At 38.4% G+C, this 21,439-nt stretch overlaps 1 protein-coding gene across 1 annotated transcript in view; it reads right to left on the bottom strand.

The window, feature by feature from the left end:
* Nucleotides 1-21,439, bottom strand: part of FGL1 (fibrinogen like 1) — a 60,054-nt gene that overhangs the window by 18,851 nt on the left and 19,764 nt on the right. Inside the window, exons 2-3 of the mRNA XM_060086023.1 lie at nt 3,713-3,792; nt 1,369-1,549 (exon numbers count right to left, since the gene is read on the bottom strand). Of these exons, the coding sequence (XP_059942006.1) occupies nt 1,369-1,549; nt 3,713-3,775 (244 nt within the window). The 5' untranslated portion in view covers nt 3,776-3,792. The remainder of the gene's footprint in view (nt 1-1,368; nt 1,550-3,712; nt 3,793-21,439) is intronic.

The following is a 21,439-nucleotide window of genomic DNA, read 5'->3' as shown; positions in this document are numbered from 1 at the left end:
TCCAGTTCCCGGTTCTCTGCCCCTGTGATGGCTTCAGACCGTCCCTTGTTTCTCAGGCCTGTTTTGACCCAAGCGGTCCTTGGTTCCCCTTTGTTCTGTGCTTCAGAGCCACACGCCGTTCTCGTTCCGTATCCAGCCCCGCTCTGCAGGACAGTGGCTCTGGTCACCTTCTGTCCCCTAAAGTGGGGAAGGCAGCTGGACTCCAAGGATCAAGGGCAAAAGGTCAAGTTGCTGAACAAGAGAGTCAGGAACTCAGGGCAAAGAGTCTGAGCAAAGAGAGATTAGGATCTCAGTAAAGAGAGAAAAAAAGGAGCATTTTATTGAAGCATACGTTCTAAGATTCTCACGACTCACATCTAACACTGATGAGTATATTTAGAAACACAAAATAAAGACGTTTTTATTCTCATCAGCTTGGCATCTCATTAGCCTCTACAAGTTCTCAATTATAGTCAGGTATATTTCCCAATTTATAATTGCTTATCTTGCTCTTCCTATTTCTATATACTACCGTGCTTTCATTCATAAATATGAGGCTCTAGCATGTTCCAAGGACTCTGATGGGAAACAAGGAGGAAAGAGTGCATTAAACATCATCCCAGGCCTTATAAAGTATCCAGTTAATTGACAAAGATAGGCTCATAAACAGAGGAATTATAATATATCATGGCAGTACAGTAGACATAGAAGAACAAAGCATTCTAGATGTCATTCTCATCTGTGACAACTATTATTTGTTTATTTTTAAAGTTGCCTGGAGGAAATCAGCTGAATAGTTTTCTGTAGGGAATAGGATATGTGTAGGGATAAGTACAATATGTTAGCAGTTTAAGATCATTTAGTTTTTTGGGGGAAACCTGGCCTAATCAAAGGGAAAATGACCAAAACATAAATAATAGGAAAATTATTTATTTTCCTAATTAACTCTGATTCTTTTTCCTGACCTGCCCTTTTATTCTATTACCTTACTTACTATCCTAAGGCATATCAGGGTTTCAGAAGGGAAAATTGTATAAATGAAATGAAGCAAGATACAGTACACACATAAAAAACTATAAAATTTCACAAATATAATCTGCCATTTGCACACTGATATTTAAACAATCTATTGTCAGGATCTCTAATTAAATTATTGAACTCCTCAGATAATTGGCATATGCTATTAAATGTCCCTTGCAGAGATAATAGAGAGAAAGGGGTAAAATATAGTAGAAGACCTTTAAATTTGGTATAATGCTTCATGTTGCTTGTTACTGGAATAGGAAACGCTCTTTAGCAAAACCTGAAGTGATCAAGTTACCAGCACCACCATTGCACATGGGTGTATGATGTAAGTTATTGAAACACGTAAGAAACATAGATTCTGACCTGCGTATTGCCTCTTGCCTCCAAGGTCAATGACGCTATTCTCCTCTCCTTTATCAAGGAACTGGACTTCCTTCTCATGTAAAAGCTGCTCCATCTTGACCCGCTGCTGCTTGACCCGGGTCTCAAGCAGGTGCACCTGGGCTCTGAGCCGTGCCTGCTCCTTCAGGCAGTTCTCAAGAGCCTGCAGAGGAATGCACATCTCGTTCTTAAGAAGAATAAACGCTCTGAACAAGCTGGATAAATTAACGATTCAAATTTGTCCCCAACTCCCGTTTCAGAATAACATTCTAACCAGAAAGTGGTTTGCAAGTTCTAACACTGTTTGTTATTTGGAGAACAAGAAATTATGGCTTACGGTAAAGTGCTTGAACTAAAAAATGATATGAAATAATCGGAATGACTACACCAAGAGCAGTAGAGTGGTTGTCTCATTTGATCCTTGTAACGATTCCACGAGGTAGGAAGGGACTCATCCTTGAGGAAACTTGCAATTTCTCAAGGAAACAGGAAATTCTCAGCGGGCAAGAGGAGTCAGGATTCACATCCAGTTCAAGGATCCTACTCTCAAACTCTACATATCACCACCTGAGTGCTTTCTTAACAGGAAAGTGCTTTACAGCATCATTACATGTGACTAGTGTGTCAGTCTCTAACATAAACAAGGCTTTTGAATGACCTTTTTGTATTAATACATTTTAAACATATATTGAATGCTCATAACCTGATGACACATGGTCACCTTTCTAAGGGATGCTACTTTAGACCCTCAGATCCCTGAGTATCTTCCCCATTTACCTGTTTCTGGAAATTCTACTGGAGTCACTTTACCTTTTGGCTTACTTATTGTTTTTCCCTTACTTACTTCAAAACAGGGTGGAGAAGCCTGAGTCTGTCAGTTAACTTATTTACTTTCTCTAAAAAGGCAAATGACCCAAGAATATTGCATGTGAAAGAGTTTATCAGCTTCCTTCTACAGTGGCATCTGACTGAGCGGATTTCTCCAGAGATAAAGCCAATGTGGTGAGTTGGGAAGGGAAGTTGCAGAGGTGTGCCTCCTGGGAAGAGCTACTGAGACCAAGAAGCTGCAGTAAAGACCCTTAAGTACTCAACGCTGGGAGAGTTACTAGGGGATAGTGAAGAGAAAGGACAAAAGACAAAGTTTTGCCTTTTTCCTGTTTTTACTTTGACAACTCTATTTGCAGCTCATGTCATGATCTCCTGTGATAAGCATAAATGTTTGCTGAGAAATTATGAATTTTAACATGTAAGTGCCTTACACTTTTACTTTTATATACATGATTTCCTAAAATAGGCATTTGAATACAGTCAGACCTATTTCCCAATTTATAATTGCATAACTTCCTGTTTCTATCTGTATGTGCTACCTTGTATTCATTCCATAAATATGAGGGCATACTGTGTTCTGGGCACTTTGCTAGGCTGTCTGAACAGCATGCTCAGATATTCTGTTTGGGGCAAAAGAAAGAGGAAAATACATTGTCTTCCTATGAAGGACTATGACGTAAACATAGAAATTCGGCCTCTAAACTGAAGGTCATATAGCAAGAGAATGGAGAAACGATAGCAGAGGACTCCTCCCTCCCGTCTCCAGGCCCAAGTCACTGAAGCTCTCCCAGCTGTTTCTCTAGGACTATTTCTTATCTTCAGACCCTCTCTTCAACTCTCTTTGATTTATCCTCTCTGATTGAGTTATTTGCTTAGCCCCCTGAGTTAGATCTGTCTAAAAAATGAACAGCAAAGACATTTTATGGCATCTGGAATCCTGTGTTGCTTTCTAATAGTGGGAAATTGGTTGTGATATTGTTAAATATAGTGGACTATACAATTTAAAAATAACTAAAGGATTAGAGGGCAAGGATGTTCAATTTTTATGTGACTACATATACAGTGTTAGTAAGCTTATTTAAAACTTAGGCGTTTTCTTTCTCCCAGAACTTTGAGTAACTGATGGTTTTTCCCTTTTTACTCATGAGTGGAGAGAGGCACAAGTTCACTGCAATTACTTTCAAATAATGTTTAGTTTACACTGACAGTGTTCAATACTGGAAAGCTCAAGGTCAATTTCAAAGGACGGTTTTAAATTCTTAATATTATGTAACCACCCAAATAACCCCAGTAAATAAAAAAGATTTTACTTAGTATGAATACTGATTTTTACTTTAATGATTTTTTTAAGCACTTAATAAGTGCCGATTATGTGGCAGGTGCTTTTTCATTTTCCCCCTAGTTTTTCAGTGACAAGTTACTATAGACTTTCTGCACAATAAAAGAAAATTCAGATCTAAGTGGGTATTTAAAACAATAGTTTTTGTAATGAGCTTACCCAGCTTTCCCTGCCCATTACCAGAACAGTGGTGAGAAGGATGAAACTGATCATCTTCGCCATTTTTCCCACTGAAAGAACTGCAAGAACAAAAAGAATTTCATAAACTTAATTTATTGTGAATTTTTCATGAGACCAATGCTGGCTTGACTCAGTGTGATCCAGGAGGTCAGACACAGTTCCAGGCCGTGTCTAATCTGAGAGTCGCCATGGAAATTCTCCTGGACTTTGCCAGGCTTCTCCCCGCAGAAGGATGCTCACTGTTACCTTGTATAGAACTGAACCAGTTCCACAGCAAAAACAGAGGAACTCTGGCTCTTGGGAGTATGGAAAAGGCACAGGCTTTTTAAGCACAAAGACAGCTCCTAGTTGTGTGACCTTAGGCAACTTACTATAAAATGCTCCTGATCTGTAAAATAGACATCGTAATTCTCACCTTACAGGACCGTGGTCATTTTGATGTAATATTTTCAAACACCCTAGCATATGATAAGTGCTAAATGAATAGTCACTCATTTTGTATATGGAAGGCTTTTTATTCTGACAAAAAGGAAGAAAGAAAAAGAGTTACAACAAATAGAAGGTGATATGCATTGTTTTTCTCAGTGTCTTAATGTATAGGTAGCTACCAAGATAATATAAAACTTTAAGCTCTCTTTAAAGTTGTAGAGGAAAATTAACTTTACCACTTCTTGAGATTATTTTTAAAATCAGTCTTGAAGTCATGAGTCTTGATGAAAAATTTTGTTCATTCTCAAAATAACTTCTGTATGCTGCCAGTGGTGAATTTTCATAAATTTTAGAAGCTAAGGAGCCTAGAAGGGCAGAAATACCTGCATAATCTTCAAACAAATTTATACCTATGGTTTTTGCTAAAAAAAGAACCAGAATCAACTGAATTATTTATTTGTCAGCTTATTTTTATTCTTATAAAATCTATGACCACTAGGTCCTTTTCATGTATCTCTTCCTCAATTTTTACATAATTTAAAAATTGGTTCCTAAACTTTGCTGTCCATTGGGATCACTTGGGGAGCTTTAAAAATATTTCCACGCCCAGAAATTGAATCAAATGTCTAAAGGTGGCAGTCAGGGCTTAGAATTTTTAAAAGACTCCCAGTTGATTCCAATGTACAGCAAAGTTTGAAAAGCAAGGATTTAGGGATTTAATAGAAAAAATTTTTTTTCAGTCTATGCTAACAAAATAGGTAGTTCTCAGTCCTTCTGGGGCCAAAAAAAACAAAAAGTTACAGAATGAGAGGGGCACTACTTAAATTCAGGGACAAACAGCATGCATGGGCATCTTGGGGAGCAATGCAAGATATAATGTGAATTTCTTAAATATGTGAAATTTGTGCAGTACAGAGAGTAATAAAGAGTCTCCTAGATAAAACCATATAATTTTACTTCACACAGCTTTACTTCTGGCTGATGTATTTTTTTATTACATACCCAGCACTGTCCTGGGCTATGCATTTTATAAGCATTTTATTTAATCCTCAAATAACTCTACAAGGCAACTACTATTATCCTCATCATATAAATGGATAGATCAGAGAGCTTAAGTCACTGAAGACCCAGCAATTGGGCTGAGGGCTTTCCACCTTGAAGGCCGGTGACCCCCAAATTGTATTCTGCATGGCCTTCCTTTCTATATACATATACACCTGTTATATATATATAGGGACACAGGCTGCACAGAGGTATAGAGGCCCTGCTACTTGGCTTTCTCCAGTGAACACCACTCTCACTCCTAAACATGGCTGTGACTTATTTGTTCCTAAGTCATGTGCTTCTGCAAAGGAACATTAGGTCAACCTGGCAGGAGAGGACAGGTCTCCTGCCTGGTTGACAGGAGAGGAGACAGCTGCACTATACAGAAGCAGTCCTAGAGAATCGTGGCATCAACAAGCATCTATTGATTATCGGCTATCTGCTCAGCACTGTGCCACATGCTGTGGGAAAATAAAACATAGCTGCCACACCAAGGCAATGTTTTGGGGAAGAAATGGAGATAAATATTAAAAGGGAAATTAAAGACAACATAAATTTAATTACATATTGTTTCATGTATTATATTTCAATTTAATCTACATTAAACCATATGTAATTAAATATAAAAACTAAATTTTTCCAGGTGACCTCTCAAGACAAAATTAATTACTTCCTCCACTGTGATCTCCTACTATGTTTACAGACCAATATAGCATTCATTCACTCAGTAAACACTTTGCATGCCTGCTATGTTGCAGGCACTGTGCCAGGTGATGGAATTATCGCTTGACTTGTTTTTACATGTCTCTCTCCAACTGCTTCCTTTTGTCCATGCTATTTTGTTTAGAATAGGATTCTTGAAGGCAAAGGCCACACCTTGCTATAACTGTTGTATCCCTAGCGTCTAACTTATTATGGCGACCCTAATAAAAGTTTAGTTATTGACTCTGAAGAAAAATTTCCCCGAGAGGGAAAATCTTTCTCAGAGGGAAAAATATGAGTTCCTTGCCATAAAGCTAGTCTGTTTGCAGTGACATACTTCCTCTCCTATGCTTATCCTTGTCAAGGGGAAAACAATAGGTTAAGTATATTTTTGAAAATAAGTGTTAAGAAGGAGTTAGGGACTTTGGGTTGGATTGAACACATACATTTTTTCCTTTCTCACAAAACCCCACTAGAAAGGAGTAAAGAAAAATGGAAAAGACATGGATTGACAAGATGGAAGAGAAAGGGAGAGGAGAAAACACCTGGCATGCAATGTCAACCTGATGACAAAAAGCACATGGGGGAATTGGCAGAGCTGCTAAAACTGAATAGCAAGCAGTAGCAGCAGGGAGTACCACAAGAAGCAAGCTAGGTTGCACTGCAGTATCCCAGATGGTGCTGGCTTGGAGGTCATCACTAGCTTGGAAGGCAGGGTGGAGGTGATGGGCTGATACTCAGCTTCTCACCTAAACCCTGAACAGCCAGGTGAATAATGTTTTTCCCACTCCATCAGAAAATGAAAGTCTTCTTCTTTTTTTTTTAAATATTTTTAAAAATTAATTAATTAATTTTTGGCTGCATTGGGTCTTCGTTACTGCACGCAGGCTTTCTGTAGTTGCGGGGAGCGGGGGCTACTCTTCGTTGGGGTGCGCGGGCTTCTCACTGCAGTGGCTTAGCTTGTTGCAGAGCACAGGTTCTAGGCATGCGGGCTTCAGTAGTTGTGGAGCATGGGCTCAGTAGTTGTGGCTCGCGGGCTCTAGAGCGCACGTTCAGTAGTTGTGGCACACGGGCTTAGTTGCTCCGCGGCATGTGGAATCTTCCCGGACCAAGGCTCGAACCCATGCCCCCTGCATTAGCAGGTGGACTCTTAACCACTGTGCCACCGGGGAAGCCCTGAAAGACTTATTTCTATTAAGGTTGAACCAAAGAGACTCCGGGTAGCATGACCACAGGTACAATGGAGGTCAAAAGAGAGACAACACTGTTCTATAAGTTTGAGCTCTCCCCAGGTTACTTCCATCCTGGCAGCTAGATAGCCAGGCAGGCAGCTCTAAACTCCTCCCATTACTTTCCAGGCCAGAGATTGTGTGATTCCTCTCTGGAGGAATGAATAGTGTCACAGAAAAGATCTTCAGAAGTTGACATTGGGAGATTCCCCAACAAAAGAGCTATGTTCTTACCTGATCATTCTCCAAAGAAGCCCACCAGTTGGCAAGCTTCTTTTATGCACACAGGAAAGGTATAGGCACAATATTTTGCTTATTTCTTTTCTGTCTGAAGGGAGGCTTATTTTAAATTATATTCTGTGTCCATATTTACTTAACAGTCTAAAGAGAAATACTTAAAGACCAAACTTTCTATATGACAACACTGGGCAGAAATCCATATAATAGCAATTAATTTACCATGAAAATATATAATTTACTTGTTATCATTTAACCCTTTTATCCAACATTGTAGCATATACCCAGAGAAAACCATAATTCAAAAAGACACATGCACCCCAATATTCATTGCAGCACTATTTACAATAGCCAGGTCATGGAAGAAACCTAAATGCCCATTGACAGACAAATGGATAAAGAAGATGTGGTATGTATATATAATGGAATATTACTCAGCCATAAAAATGAACAAAATTGGGTCATTTGTAGAGACATGGATGGACCTAGAGACTGTCTTACAGAGTGAAGTAAGTCAGAAAGAGAAAAACAAATATCGTATATTAACGCATCTATGTGGAATCTAGAAAAATGGTACACATGAACTGGTTTGTAGGGCCAAAATAAAGACACAAATGTAGAGAACAAACGTATGGACACCAAGGGCGGGAAAGTGGGGCGGGGGGTGGTGATGGTGTGATGAATTGGGAGATTGGGATTGACATGTATACACTAATATGTATATGATAGATAACTAATAAAAAAATAAAATTAAAAATATCCAACATTGTAAACAAAATAACCAAAATACACGGAAGGAAGTGAAGTGCTGAGTAGATTACACAGCTAAATGGACAAAGAAATTAGATAAAACACAAGAAGACATACAATTGTTCATTACAGAAAAGTTCCAAAGAGCATTTATAGACCCATTTTTTTCACTAAGTCATCCTTTTATACATGCATATGATAAAGTTTGTAGCAACAGTTTAGGAAAACGGATATTTTACTCTATTAGCCTAGTAGCTAGTTTTCTTTAAATTCAAGCATGTATTGTGTACCTGCTTTATGCCAGGTGCTATGTATACTAGATGCTTATACATATAGCTTATTTTAAATATATTTAATTATATTAAAAGTATTAGCTTATATTAACATGTAGAGAAAATTAAGTTAATTATGGCATTTAAAATGTTTTCCAATGTAAAATAGAGACCCCCCACCCCCGCTCTGTGGGCTTTTAGAGGGGATAGAAGTGGCATGACAAGAAAAATGCAAGCAAACAGAAGTATGGACAAATTGAGAAGGAAGATGAATAATAGGCTTGCTATCAGTATCTTCTAATTGATAAAATAATCTTGGAATTCTATTAAAAACTCATCTAGGTAGCTTTTTTTTTTACATGAGAGATAAAGTCAGAGCCCATTTGCAATGCAGTAGTCTCCTAAGCTTTGCATTTGCTTATGTTGAGGTCATACCTACAAAATTAGCAAAATTTCAGGTTGAAATAAAAACCCTAATCCAAGACATCTGATGTTATAAACAAACACATTTTCATCCTGATCCTGGGGGTAGTTTCATGTTTCTTTTGTCTGGGAGTTCTTAGAAGGATCTGCCATTATCATCGGTCCATCTGTCAAGACTCTATTTGTAAAGAAAGAGCTTGCAGAAGAATAAATTCTCACTACATTTATGACAATTTAGGTATATATGGAATGAAGACATTTCCACCTTTCCTGTTAGGCATAGCAGTCAAACACTGCTATAGTAAGACTTATTTTCTTTAGATTTAGCTATACCAGTGGTCTAACCTTGTTCATTTAGACATAATTATATGCCATTAAGGCCTAATAAAATACAACAAATCTCTGAAAACTGTGCCTCCTTTCCTCCATCAGAATGAAAGATAGAAAAAAAATATAAGGAAAAACAAAAAAGAGAATCCAATTACTTTCAATGTCTGTATTCCATAAATCCCATTGGAAAAAATATGTATATTTTTGTCAATGTTGTCGATGTATCTACTGTTGTCTGTACTAAATGTCAATGATTTTGAGTAGTATTTCACTGTAAACTTATCACTGATCTTTTTCCTAAGAAGAGCTGAGATGGTGACTAGTGCTCTCTAAAGATCATAAATAACAAAAAGCTATTTGTCTTGTTTATGAATTATATGTAGTACTTTTCTACTTGAATCATAAATATCTTTAATGTTTTCTGCTATATTGACCAGCTTCTGAATTATCTATCTTTTTTCAAAATAGAAAAGGCAAGTACCCTTTGACTTTAATACTATCTCTAATTCTCTTAGTTAACATGTTTTTCAATACCATGTAAAATTGTGATTTAAAAAGGCTACTTTTAAAAAGAAAAATGAACAAACCTCCATACTGTGAAAACGCAGATATAACAGAAAGCAGGGACTTGAACAGATAGTTGTACACTAATGTTTACAGCAGCATTATTCGCAATAGCCAAAAGGTAGAAACAACCCAAATGTGTATCGACAGATGACTAGATGAACAGAATGACATATATAAGCACAATGAAATATTAACTTGAAACTAACACAATATTGTAAATCAACTACACTTCAGAAAAACAGAAAAAAAAACCCAACAACAAAAAAAGTGTTAGCTTCCAGAGAAGGGGGATGGAGTAGAAGGAATGAGCCCAGGGACAGCTGATTTTCATCATAAGCCGCTGTATTATTTGACTTTCTTTAACTATGTACACTTTGATACACATTTTTAAATATCAAATTTTAAAACTCCATGTTTTAATTTACATATGTAAAGGATTTTCAGACAGTGATTCCCTGACATGATCTTAAGTGTTTTTTGTTTTGTTTTGTTTTTCCCAGTACGCGGGCCTCTCACCGCTGTGGCCTCTCCCGTTGCGGAGCACAGGCTCCAGACGCGCAGGCCCAGCGGCCATGGCTCACGGGCCCAGCCGCTCCACGGCACGTGGGATCCTCCCGGACGGGGGCACGAACCCGTGTCCCCTGCATCGGCAGGCGGACTCTCAACCACTGTGCCACCAGGGAAGCCCCGATTTTAAGTGTTTTTAACTGTCATTATCTAAATTTATTTTAAAATAACAACATATTACCACAAACTGTGTGGCTTAAAATAACAGAAGTTTATTGTCTCACATTCTGGAGGATAGAAATATGAAGTCAAGTCAGCATGCCTATGCACCCTTCAAGAAGCTCTAAGGAAGAATCAATCCTTCCCTGCCTCTTCTGGCTTCTGCTGGTTGCCAGCAATCTTTGGCATTCCTTGGCCTGTGTCAACATAACTCTACTCTCTGCCTCCATCTTCCCATGGCTGTCTTCCCTTTGTATGTCTCTGTGTCCAAATTTCTCTCTTAATACAAGGACCCCAGTCATTGGATTAAGGTTCCAATATGACCTACTGTAATTCGATTACATCTCCAAAGACCCTATTTCCAAATAAGGTTACGCTCACAAGTAACGGGATTTAGAATTGTACATATCACTTTAGAAGACACAATTTAACCCAGTACAGGTACCCAACAAAATATTTGTTGAATGGATGAGAAGAACAATTGTGAACCTAAGTTACAATTTTAGAACTTCCCAGTATCTGTTATTGCAATTTTATAGTTGTTTACTAGAGACCGAATTCAGTTTGCCTGCTGAATTTATTAGATGTCCCTGTCAGATTCCCTCCATCATCTTCCCACTCCCAGTAACAACTAGAAACACTTAACAAACTATGCCTTTGATAAAGTTTTTATTGATTTGAAAATATGACATTGCAGTGTGTGATAGCTTAAAAAGAGTTACTTTTAAAAGAGATATTTGGATTTATAAAATCCCCCAAGGGAAAAAAAAACACTGAAAACTTAATACCTAAAATATTTAAAATTTGGCTCTTAATGGGCTAAAGCCATTATCATAGCTATCTCATAATAAATTATTAGTTTGACTCATTTTTCAGTTGGTAATAAATATATTTCTTGAGCAAAATTACAACAGGTATGCTCCTATTTAAAAGAAAATCTCATTTGTATCCTTAAGGTCATTTATGATTTAATTTTAAAATTTACCATGAAGTTCAAGTAGCAAAAGTAAAACAAAACAAAACAAAAAAACCCTCCACATAACGGAGGTTTCTTAACATGTAATCAACTACACAGTCATAAACATATAAAGTTTTTTAATGTTACAGAAAGTAAGAAGCAAGATAATTGTTTTATTATAAGCAAGCAAAAGAAAAGACGGAAAATAGTTGTTTTTTTTAAAACACATAAAAGAGATTTTTGAAGTAGAAAGTATTATCCCATGAGGTTAGAACACACAATCAAAATATAATTAAAGGAAGTGAGATCATCCAGTTGAACAATGCCAACATTTGAGGAAGCAAGGCTCAGAGAGGGCATATCATCTGCCTAAAGAAATAAAATAGACCCTCCTAGAGTAATGAAAATAAAAACAAAATTAAATAAATGGGACCTAATTAAACTTAAAAGCTTTTGCTTTTAAGCAAAGGAAACCATAAACAAGACGAAAAGACAACCCTCAGAATGGGAGAAAATATTTGCAAATGAAGCAACTGACACTTATCTGTGGAATCTAAAAAAAATGATAAAATGAACTTATTTACAAAACAGAAACAGACCCACAGACATAGAAAACAAATTTACGGTTACCGAAGGGGAGAGGGGTGGGGACAAATTAGGAGCTTGGGATTAACATATACACACTATTATATATAAAATAGATAAACAAAAAGGACCTACTGTATAGGTAGGTCCTTGTTTTATATATATCTATATATATAACTGAATCACTTTGCTATACACTTGCAACTAACACAACATTGCAAATTATACTTCAATAAAAAATTATGTTCTTATATCTATATCTGAATCTGGCTCTTGCATAAGTGAAAGTGTGTGTTAAAAGTGCTCTAGGAGGGCTTCCCTGGTGGAGCAGTGGTTAAGAATCTGCCTGCCAATGCAGGGGACATGGGTTCGAGCCCTGGTCCGGGAAGATCCCACATGCTGTGGAGCAACAAAGCCCATGTGCCACAGCTACTGAGCCTGCAATCTAGAGCCCGCGAGCCACAACTACTGAGCCCACCTGCCACAACTACTGAAGCCCGCATGCCTAGAGCCTGTGCTCCGCAACAAGAGAAGCCACCGCAAAGAGAAGCCCATGCACCGCAATGAAAAGTAGCCCCTGCTCCCCACAACTAGAGAAAGCCTGCATGCAGCAATGAAGATCCAACGCAGCCAAAAAAACAAAAACAAAAAAAGTGCTCTGGGAGATGCTGGGAAATTATATTATATACAGATTGCAGTGCATTATATTTGGTAGAAAATAAAGGGGCAGGAACTTCCCTGGTGGTGCAATGGTTAAGAATCCTCCTGCCAGGGCCTCCCTGGTGGTGCAGTGGTTAAGAGTCCGCCTGCCGATGCAGGGGATACGGGTTCGTGCCCCGGTCTGGGAGGATCCCATATGCCGCGGAGCGGCTGGGCCTGTGAGCCATGGCCGCTGGGCCTGCGCATCCGGAGCCTGTGCTCCGCAACGGGAGAGGCCACAACAGTGAGAGGCCCACATACCGCAAAAAAGAAAAAAAAAAAAAAAAAAAAAGAATCCTCCTGCCAATGCAGCGGACACAGGTTCGAGCCCTGGTCCTGGAAGATCCCACATGCCGCGGAGCAACTAAGCCCGCGTGCCACAACTACTGAGCCCGCATGCCACAACTACTGAAGGCCGTGTGCCTAGAGCCCATGCTCTGCAACGAGAGAAGCCACCGCAATGAGAAGCCTGTACACCACAATGAAGAATAGCCCCCATTCACCACAAAGAGAGAAAAGCCCGCATGCAGCAACGAAGACCCAATGCAGCCAAAAATAAATAAATAGATAAATAAATATATTTTTTAAAAATAAAGAAAGAAAATAAAGGGGCAGTGAAAAGCTTTGGCAGGTTTCTCTTGCCATCAAATTTCCAATTCATTGCCGTTAAAATAATCAAATCTGATCTTTCCCAGAGAAAGGAGGCAGCCCCTAGTGTGGCAGATCCTTAAACAATAAGACATTTCAAAATGTTATTATATATATTTAAAAGTCATTATATTAACTTGATCATCTTTAAAATAAAATAATTCCTGAGAACATCTTAAGTCTTTTAAAATTCCCCAGTGCCTCCATTAGTAATTCCAGCCATCTTCTATAATATTGAAGAAATGTTTAGGTGTAAGAAAGTTGCTTTGAAATTCTGATCTCCATCATTCATCATAGTAAACCATCATTAGTCTGCAAACCTGGATTGTGGTGAAGTTATATCAGATTACTTCACTCCTCACTATACAACTAGTTGTATTTATTTTACAATGTTTTTGCTTTGGGCTATCTCAAAATTTTAATTATTATAAAATTAAAACAGTTTTCAAATGGCTATTCTTTGATGTACTGTATCATTTGATATAAATTGTTCTAAGTGTAAGTCCATTTTTTTCCCAATAAAATCTTTGAGTTTAATTGATTATAGTAAATTAAATTTAGACACAAACATTTTTTATTTTATTTTTTTATTTTTTTGCATTACGCGGGCCTCTCACTGTTGTGGCCTCTCCCGTTGAGGAGCACAGGCTCCGGACGCGCAGGCTCAGCGGCCATGGCTCACGGGCCCAGCCGCTCCGCGGCATGTGGGATCTTCCCAGACCGGGGCACGAACCCGTGTCCCCTGCATCGGCAGGCGGACTCTCAACCACCGCGCCACCAGGGAAGCCCTAGACACAAACATTTTAAGTTTGGGACTAAAAAGTTCTACAGCTGACATGTAACTTTTAAAAACACAATTACCAAACACAAGTACATTACTAGCATGTAATGGTAATTCAAAAATGGTATGTTTTAAGTGAGCTATTATGAAAGGATACAGATGAAAGAAATTAAAAAGAAGAAAAAGTTACTGAAGGAAGCATATTTAATAAGTTAGCATTCACAAATGGTAATGTGTAAGACATATTAATGTGTCTCATATTAATGGTAGACAGTTAAAATTACCCATAAACAGACTTAGAGACTCCTTTTGGGTTATTTTCTTCTAATTTTTTTCCCTTTTTCTGGTAATGGAATATAACAGTATCTTTGTTACTTATCTCAAGAATTTATACTCAATGAAAGCTTTAAAAAGCCAAATAAGTTTGATTCCCAAAAGAAAGAAATAAAGAAGAACATTTCTGAGGTTTTTACTTCTGAAGAGGAAATTATAACATCATCCATTTTATTTTCCATTTTGTATGTTAAAACTGCAAATCTTTTTATTCATATCAAATTCTCATCCAATTCATTCAAAATGTACCCGGAATGGAAAGGAGAAGTAATTCTAAATCTCTTTTCCAAGTGGCAGAAGCAGCCATCTTTCTAATCAACCCGACCTTTCTCAAGGGCCAACAGTTGTTTCTCGAGTTATGCTTAATATCATACCTAGGAAATCAAGTAGCATTACCACAATTATGTCAAAAGTGCAGAGAGGTTAAATACCTTGCCTTAGGTCACAAAGGAGTCAGAGACACGGCTTAGGCGAGGTCCAGCCACTCTGTCTCCCAGGCTCCTCTAACTGCATTCAGACTTTGTAATTGCTTCTCTGTTATTTGATTAGAAATAGGGACAGTGTTGATTCTGGCTTTAGTCCAGAAACAAATAGATGAGGAAATCAGTTTAACTGGAAGGAAAACTAAAAGAGGGAATTCAAGGACGAATCCCAGTACTCTGATATTTTCCTTTTTTTCTATTTGCATGAATTTTTACTAAAAATCCAATAATATATCTTTATAAAAACATATCTCTGATTTTTTAACCTCTTACTATTGTGCTCATCTGGAGAATTTTTGTATTTTGACTAACTTCAGTAATGGTCACTTGGAGATTAAGTAAAACCAAAGTTTGGTTGAAGCTTTGCTTTCTGGTACTAACGATAATAAAATTTTACCTATAAAGATACAGATTAAAATTTCATTTCAACTACAATATGGAGAGAAGCCAAATTTTTCTTAGTTATAAAAATGTGCCAAGTTAATAATTGTCAAGATGAAACAGTCAGTTTCTTTGATCTTTAAGAAAAGCAAAAATATTCCCTGATGTGCAAAATTGTGAAATTTATCTGTAAGCATCAATTATCCTCTGATCGAGCTGTTCCTTTTGTTTTAAACTGTAGAGGATTTTCTAATGTGTAAGATGTTAGCTCCATTAATCATATTGCACAATAGTTTCAGACTGGAAACCCAGGTTCATCCCTTCTTTTTTCATTCTGATGTAACTCACGCTGTTGTTTGCTGTTTGTTCTGTGATCCCTATTTATTAACTCAGATTCCAGTAAAAAGTTGTTTTTCTCTCTGTTCTTTGTTGTTTTCTGGACTAAAGTATTGCGGGTGTTTGGCCTTCCCATTAAGCATTTTCTCATCATTCACTCAGAAATTTTCAAGTTTATTAAGGAAAAGGTAATCCTGATGATTTACTGGAAAGAAAAAGTCAACTAGGTTGAAGTGATTTACACACATGGGATAAGTGGAAATTACACATTTACAATAATGAATTCAAGCTGCTGCTGTTAAATTTCAAAAGCAAAGGAATGGGATTATTTGGCTGATTTGATCATTACCTCTGGTAAAATGCAGTATTTTGAAATACAGACCTATTTTTTTCCTCCTTGTATCCTTTTTGCCTCCTTCCCATTCAAGCATTTAGTAAACCCTGAGCTCACTTCCTCAGCGGAGGGACCTATAACTGTATGTCCCAGTAACAGCAGCTATCACACGTGGCACCCTTATGTACCAGACGTGGTAAATATTCTAACTCATTCAGCGCCAACAGCCCCATCAGTGGGTACTGTTACTATCCCCATTGCACAAATGAGGAAACCAAGACACAGAGGTTTAAGTAACTTGCCCAAGGTCAAGTTACAGTGAGCAAGAGGTAGAGCTAGGATTCAAAGGCAGTCTGGCTCAGAATCTGTGCTCTTTACCGTTAAAGATGATCAATGCTATCTGTCAAGGATTCGAGCAGCACCATGGCCTCAGGAGAAACCTGGGAAAAGCTAATCAGACGATAAGGACAGAATCCAGGGTCAATGCTCTGTGAAGGCGTTGCCAGAACCTGAACTTTCTGGGAGGAATGTTTGTACTGTAGTTCATGGATGCATTGTCAGAGCATCAGGAAAGGTCAGATTGGTGACCCTGCACAAATGTACCAAAGCTATGAAATGAGAATGAGACCTCAGCCCACTGGCTGACAGAAGTATGAGAAAACAACGAGACAAGAGGAGCAGGTGGGATCCAGTGTTTGAGGAGATGGACCAGAAACAGAACAGTTGGGATGCATACTGTAAGGCATGGCTGCTTTTTTTTTTTTCTTTCTTTCTTTTTTAAAAATTGAAGTATGGTTGCTGTACAATTTATATGTTATAGGTGTACAATATAGTGAAAATTCACAATTTTTAAAGGTTATACACCAGTTACAATTATAAAATATGTGCCATAGTCCCCATGTTGTACAGTATATCCTTATAGCTTATTTTATACCTAATAGTTTGTACCTCTTACTCTCCTACCCAATATTGCCCCACCCTCTTCCCTCTCCCCACTGGTAACCACTAGTTTGTTCTCTACATCTGTGAGTCTGCTTCTTTTTTGTTATATCACTAGTTTGTTGCATTTTTTAGATTCTACGTATAAGTGATATCATACAGTATTTGTCTTTCTCTGTGTGATTTATTACACTTAGCATACAGGGCTCAGCTTCTCAAAGGGGCTTCACTGAGCAGAACAGTGAGCTCATTAGGCTTAGATCTTAAATTAGCTTGTCTAGAAGTTGGATTTTACACATTTACCCTAAGTGATTATTTTCTGGAGAATGGACTCATACTTAACAGTTTCTCAAGGGATATATAAAACAGAAAAGTGAACTTATTAATTTAGGAAAAGAGAATTGCTTGGTAAGATAACCTGTTTAGGAATTTGCATAGAGGACTTCCTCAAGGTGGACAAAATTGCCGCAGAGCAAATCAAGCAAAAGGAATTTTGATGAACAAAGAACATGAATAAAGAGCATTGAACTTAGAGGCTTTTTTTTTTTTAAGTAAAGTAATTAGATAAACTTTTCTTCTCTGACCCGAGAATATTTCCATTGGATAACAGGTACAGTTGCATCAAGATCAGGTCACTCTGGCTCCCAGACAAGATTAGATGAGCACCGACAAATTTTTTCCTTCTCCTTTTGGAAGACCATATTCAGAGAAGCTTCTCAATTAATACACCAGTTATAACACAGTTGTCATCCAAACCCTCTGGACTCTATACTGTGTCTGCCCCTTACCTGATACCTGACCCAGTCCCAAGAGGAAGGCTGAATTCCAAGTCTCCCCAACTCCAGTCCGCTCCTGCCTGCAGCAGTGAACATGGCTGTTCTCAGCCCCATCATGAACTAGACAACTGATAGTATATCCTTTAGTGTATTCTACCAGCAAACTTTTTTTTTTTTTTTTTTTTTTTTGCGGTATGCGGGCCTCTCACTGTTGTGGCCTCTCCCGTTGCGGAGCACAGGCTCCGGACGCGCAGGCTCAGCGGCCATGGCTCACGGGCCCAGCCGCTCCGCGGCATATGGGATCCTCCCAGACCGGGGCACGAACCCGCATCCCCTGCATCGGCAGGCGGACTCTCAACCACTGCGCCACCAGGGAGGCCCCAGCAAACATTTTTGATGGTTATATTTTCCAAACCTGACTCCCAATGAAGGGGGAGACACCTTTTATGGGACTTATAAAATCCTGTGCTCTGAATACTGTGATCACATTTTAAACTTAAAAATGTGACTTTTATCAAAATATTTAGGATGGGACATATTTTAAATATCAAGGAAAGAGGTTAATAAGACTAGTCTTCATTTCAGGCAACTAACAGAGCTTCCTCAGGTGGAGGTTATGAAACTCCTAAATATATAAACTTCCTATAATGTTGGTTTAGATATCATCTCATATGGAGCCCTGAAAGGATATAAAACATTCTCATGTAGCATAATTTCTCATAAGAGAAATTACTATGGAAAAGCATTTTAAAATTAGTAAGACTAAACCAATTTCACTAGTGAGTCACCCTACCTATTCCTATTGTCTATGTAACTAGTAAAAGTTTAAATTAATAGATGCTCAATAAATGGGTCCTGAATTAATTAATCCATGTCATGTCAATATGAATGGTATGTATGGTCAAGGGAATAAAAGCGTTTTACTGAAGACTGAGAAAACTGCATTAATTTCCAAGCTCTGTCATGGCTCATTATATGTTCTTGAGCAAGTCATTGCTCCTCTCTGAAACTCAGTCTTCTCCTCTGTGAAAAAAGCTATTGGATCTAATGGTCCCTACGATCCACTCCCACTTTTAAATTCTCCTTTTTTGCTTATTTATTATTATGTACAAGAAACCTTCCTAGAACATATTATGAAAGAGGATTAAAGTTTTATATCAAAGTTAGTTCATGGATAACTAGGCAATGCTGGTAAGTATGTGTAACGGATGAGTGAACTAGGTTGGAACTGAGACTTGGGTAGAGAGTCCTGTGGAATTAGGGATTCCTTTCATAGTTCTTCTGGGGCTCAAAACAGGTAATCACAAAGCTGCTGTAATTATCCAGTTAGAAAACCTATATTATTACTTAAAAAATCTAGGTGCTTTGCTCTGTTCCTGGCCAACTCCTAGAGTTCTGGGACCATGGTGGTCTTGAAATGCTGCTGTTACTACCAGGCAGATTTCAAAATGTAAGTGGTGATTGTAGGAAAAGGCCACTTTCTCCTTCCCTAACCTAATCTAGACTTGGACACAAGCCCCTTCCCTGAAACCCCAACAAAAGCATTTGATAGGCTGTGACGTCTGCAAAACTTCTGAAACTTTGGGGATAATGGAAAGAAATTACAATGCAGAGAAGGAAAATGTAAACAGGAATATTAGCTATGACTATTCTCTTCTCCATAGAGGTCCCCCATGGGCCATCTCTCCCCTTATCAATGGACCCAAACTATTGACATGTTGAAGGAATTACATAACTCTCCATGCAGAGAATGTCCTTGGTCATATCCTACCCTTAATTCCTCTCTTGCTTTATAAGAAGGGAAAAAACTTCTATATCCCCAGCCAATAAAGTACTAACCACTACTGATTCTTTACCTACAATTAAGACAACAATTTATAGATTATGCAGAAAAATTTTGCTTTTTTACCCACAAAGTTTCCATTTCAGAATATAATCTGTGCTATATTTTGCATAATAAAAGCGCATTAAAGTATCACCCACCAAGAAAAAGAAAAGTTTTCTCCAAAGATAAATAATGGTTCTGCTCCTAGCTAAACAAAAAAATTGTCACCAAAATCTTCTTGTTAAATATGGTGGATTGACCACACATTTTAAAATGTGCTTCCTCCTCAAATCCCTTTAAAATGACAGCAAAGAAATAAAAAGGCATAAACCTACAATGTCAAAGCAAAGAGGAATGATATGTGAAGAGATAAGAGATTACAACAACTTATTGGAAGAGATTTTAGAGGAACCACAAAATTCAAGAGTGACTGTCAAGGCTGAAAATAAGGGGATTTGCAAAATAATATAAAAAGTGTAGTTGGACCCTATAGCCTCCTCCCCAGCCCATGTAACTCCTACCCTCTTTATTCATATACTACCTACCACTTGCCCATTTTTTATTCCTAAAAGAATTTGATCTGGAACTTATTTTCATTTGGGGATAGCAGGAATGTTGAAAGGTAGGAGCCACAAACAGAGAAGTTAAAATAAAGCATGTATAGAAAAAGTACAACCAGGCACCTCTTTCAAACAAGATTGCTGGGCCTCCCTGGTGGCGCAAGTGGTTGAGAGTCCGCCTGCCGATGCAGGGGATACGGGTTCGTGCCCCGGTCTGGGAGGATCCCATATGCCGCAGAGCGGCTGGGCCCATGAGCCATGGCCGCTAAGCCTGCGCGTCCGGAGCCTGCGCGTCCGGAGCCTGTGCTCCGCAACGGGGGAGGCCACAGCAGTGAGAGGCCCGCATACCGCAAAAAAAAAAAAAAAACAAGATTGCTGTCAGGCAGGCTTGTATTTCCTGGCAGGAGACAGGGTTCTTCTCGGGAGAAATGGAATGGTCCCACAGGAAAAAAAATTAAGGATACTAAAATATAATGCTTCCTCCACAGACATGCCAGGTCACCACCTAACCATATATTGAATCTCACCAGTCCACAAACTCTACCCACGAACATTAAGCTGGCTTTCCGTTAGCTTTGTTGGTGCCTCACATAGAGATAACCAAGGATCACCAGACATTTGAAGAATGTCTCCAATATGAAAAACAGAGATAAAAACAAGGGAAGAAAAAAATAAAAACGGAACTCAAGGAATACAGAATACTGGGGGCCAGGCAGTATTCTAGATGCTGGGGAAACTGTAATGAACAAAACAGACAAAAGTCTCTGCCCTCATAGAGCTTACATTCTAGCAGAAAGGTGGAAGTAAACATTAAACGAAATAAATAAATAGATTTGTTAGAAAGTGATGTCTGCCATGTACTGTGAAGAAAAATAAGTCAGTTCAGAGGCTTAGTGAGTGGGTGGGGGAAAGAGAGGCAAATTTAGATAGACTGGGCCAGGGAAGGCTTTATTGAGACGACATTTGAGCAAAGACTTGAAGGAGATAAGAAAGTAAATCATGGGGATATCTGGGGACAGAGGGAGGAAGGAAGCAGTCCAGGCAGAGAGACTAGCTAGCGCAAAGGCTATGAGGCCGAAGTGTGTCTGAATGTCTGAGGAATAGCTAGGAAGCAAGCAGTCGATGTGTTCAGAGAGATAACAGAGATCAGATTATAGACAGACTACTAGTCTGTTGAAAGGAATGTGACTTTTACTTTGAGTGATGGGCAAGCCACTGAGGTATTTTTGAATCAAGAAATAATATGACGTGACCTACATTTAAAAGAAAAGACATATTTGGGGGGCACAAGAGTGGAGGTAGAGAGACCGGTAGGAGACTAGAGGAATACTCCAGGCAAGAAATGATGGCAGGTCAGAAC

Source organism: Mesoplodon densirostris, chromosome 20 (genome assembly GCF_025265405.1).
Source record: "Mesoplodon densirostris isolate mMesDen1 chromosome 20, mMesDen1 primary haplotype, whole genome shotgun sequence".
Taxonomy (NCBI): Eukaryota; Metazoa; Chordata; class Mammalia; order Artiodactyla; family Ziphiidae; genus Mesoplodon; species Mesoplodon densirostris.
This window is presented reverse-complemented; position numbering and strand designations above follow the sequence as displayed.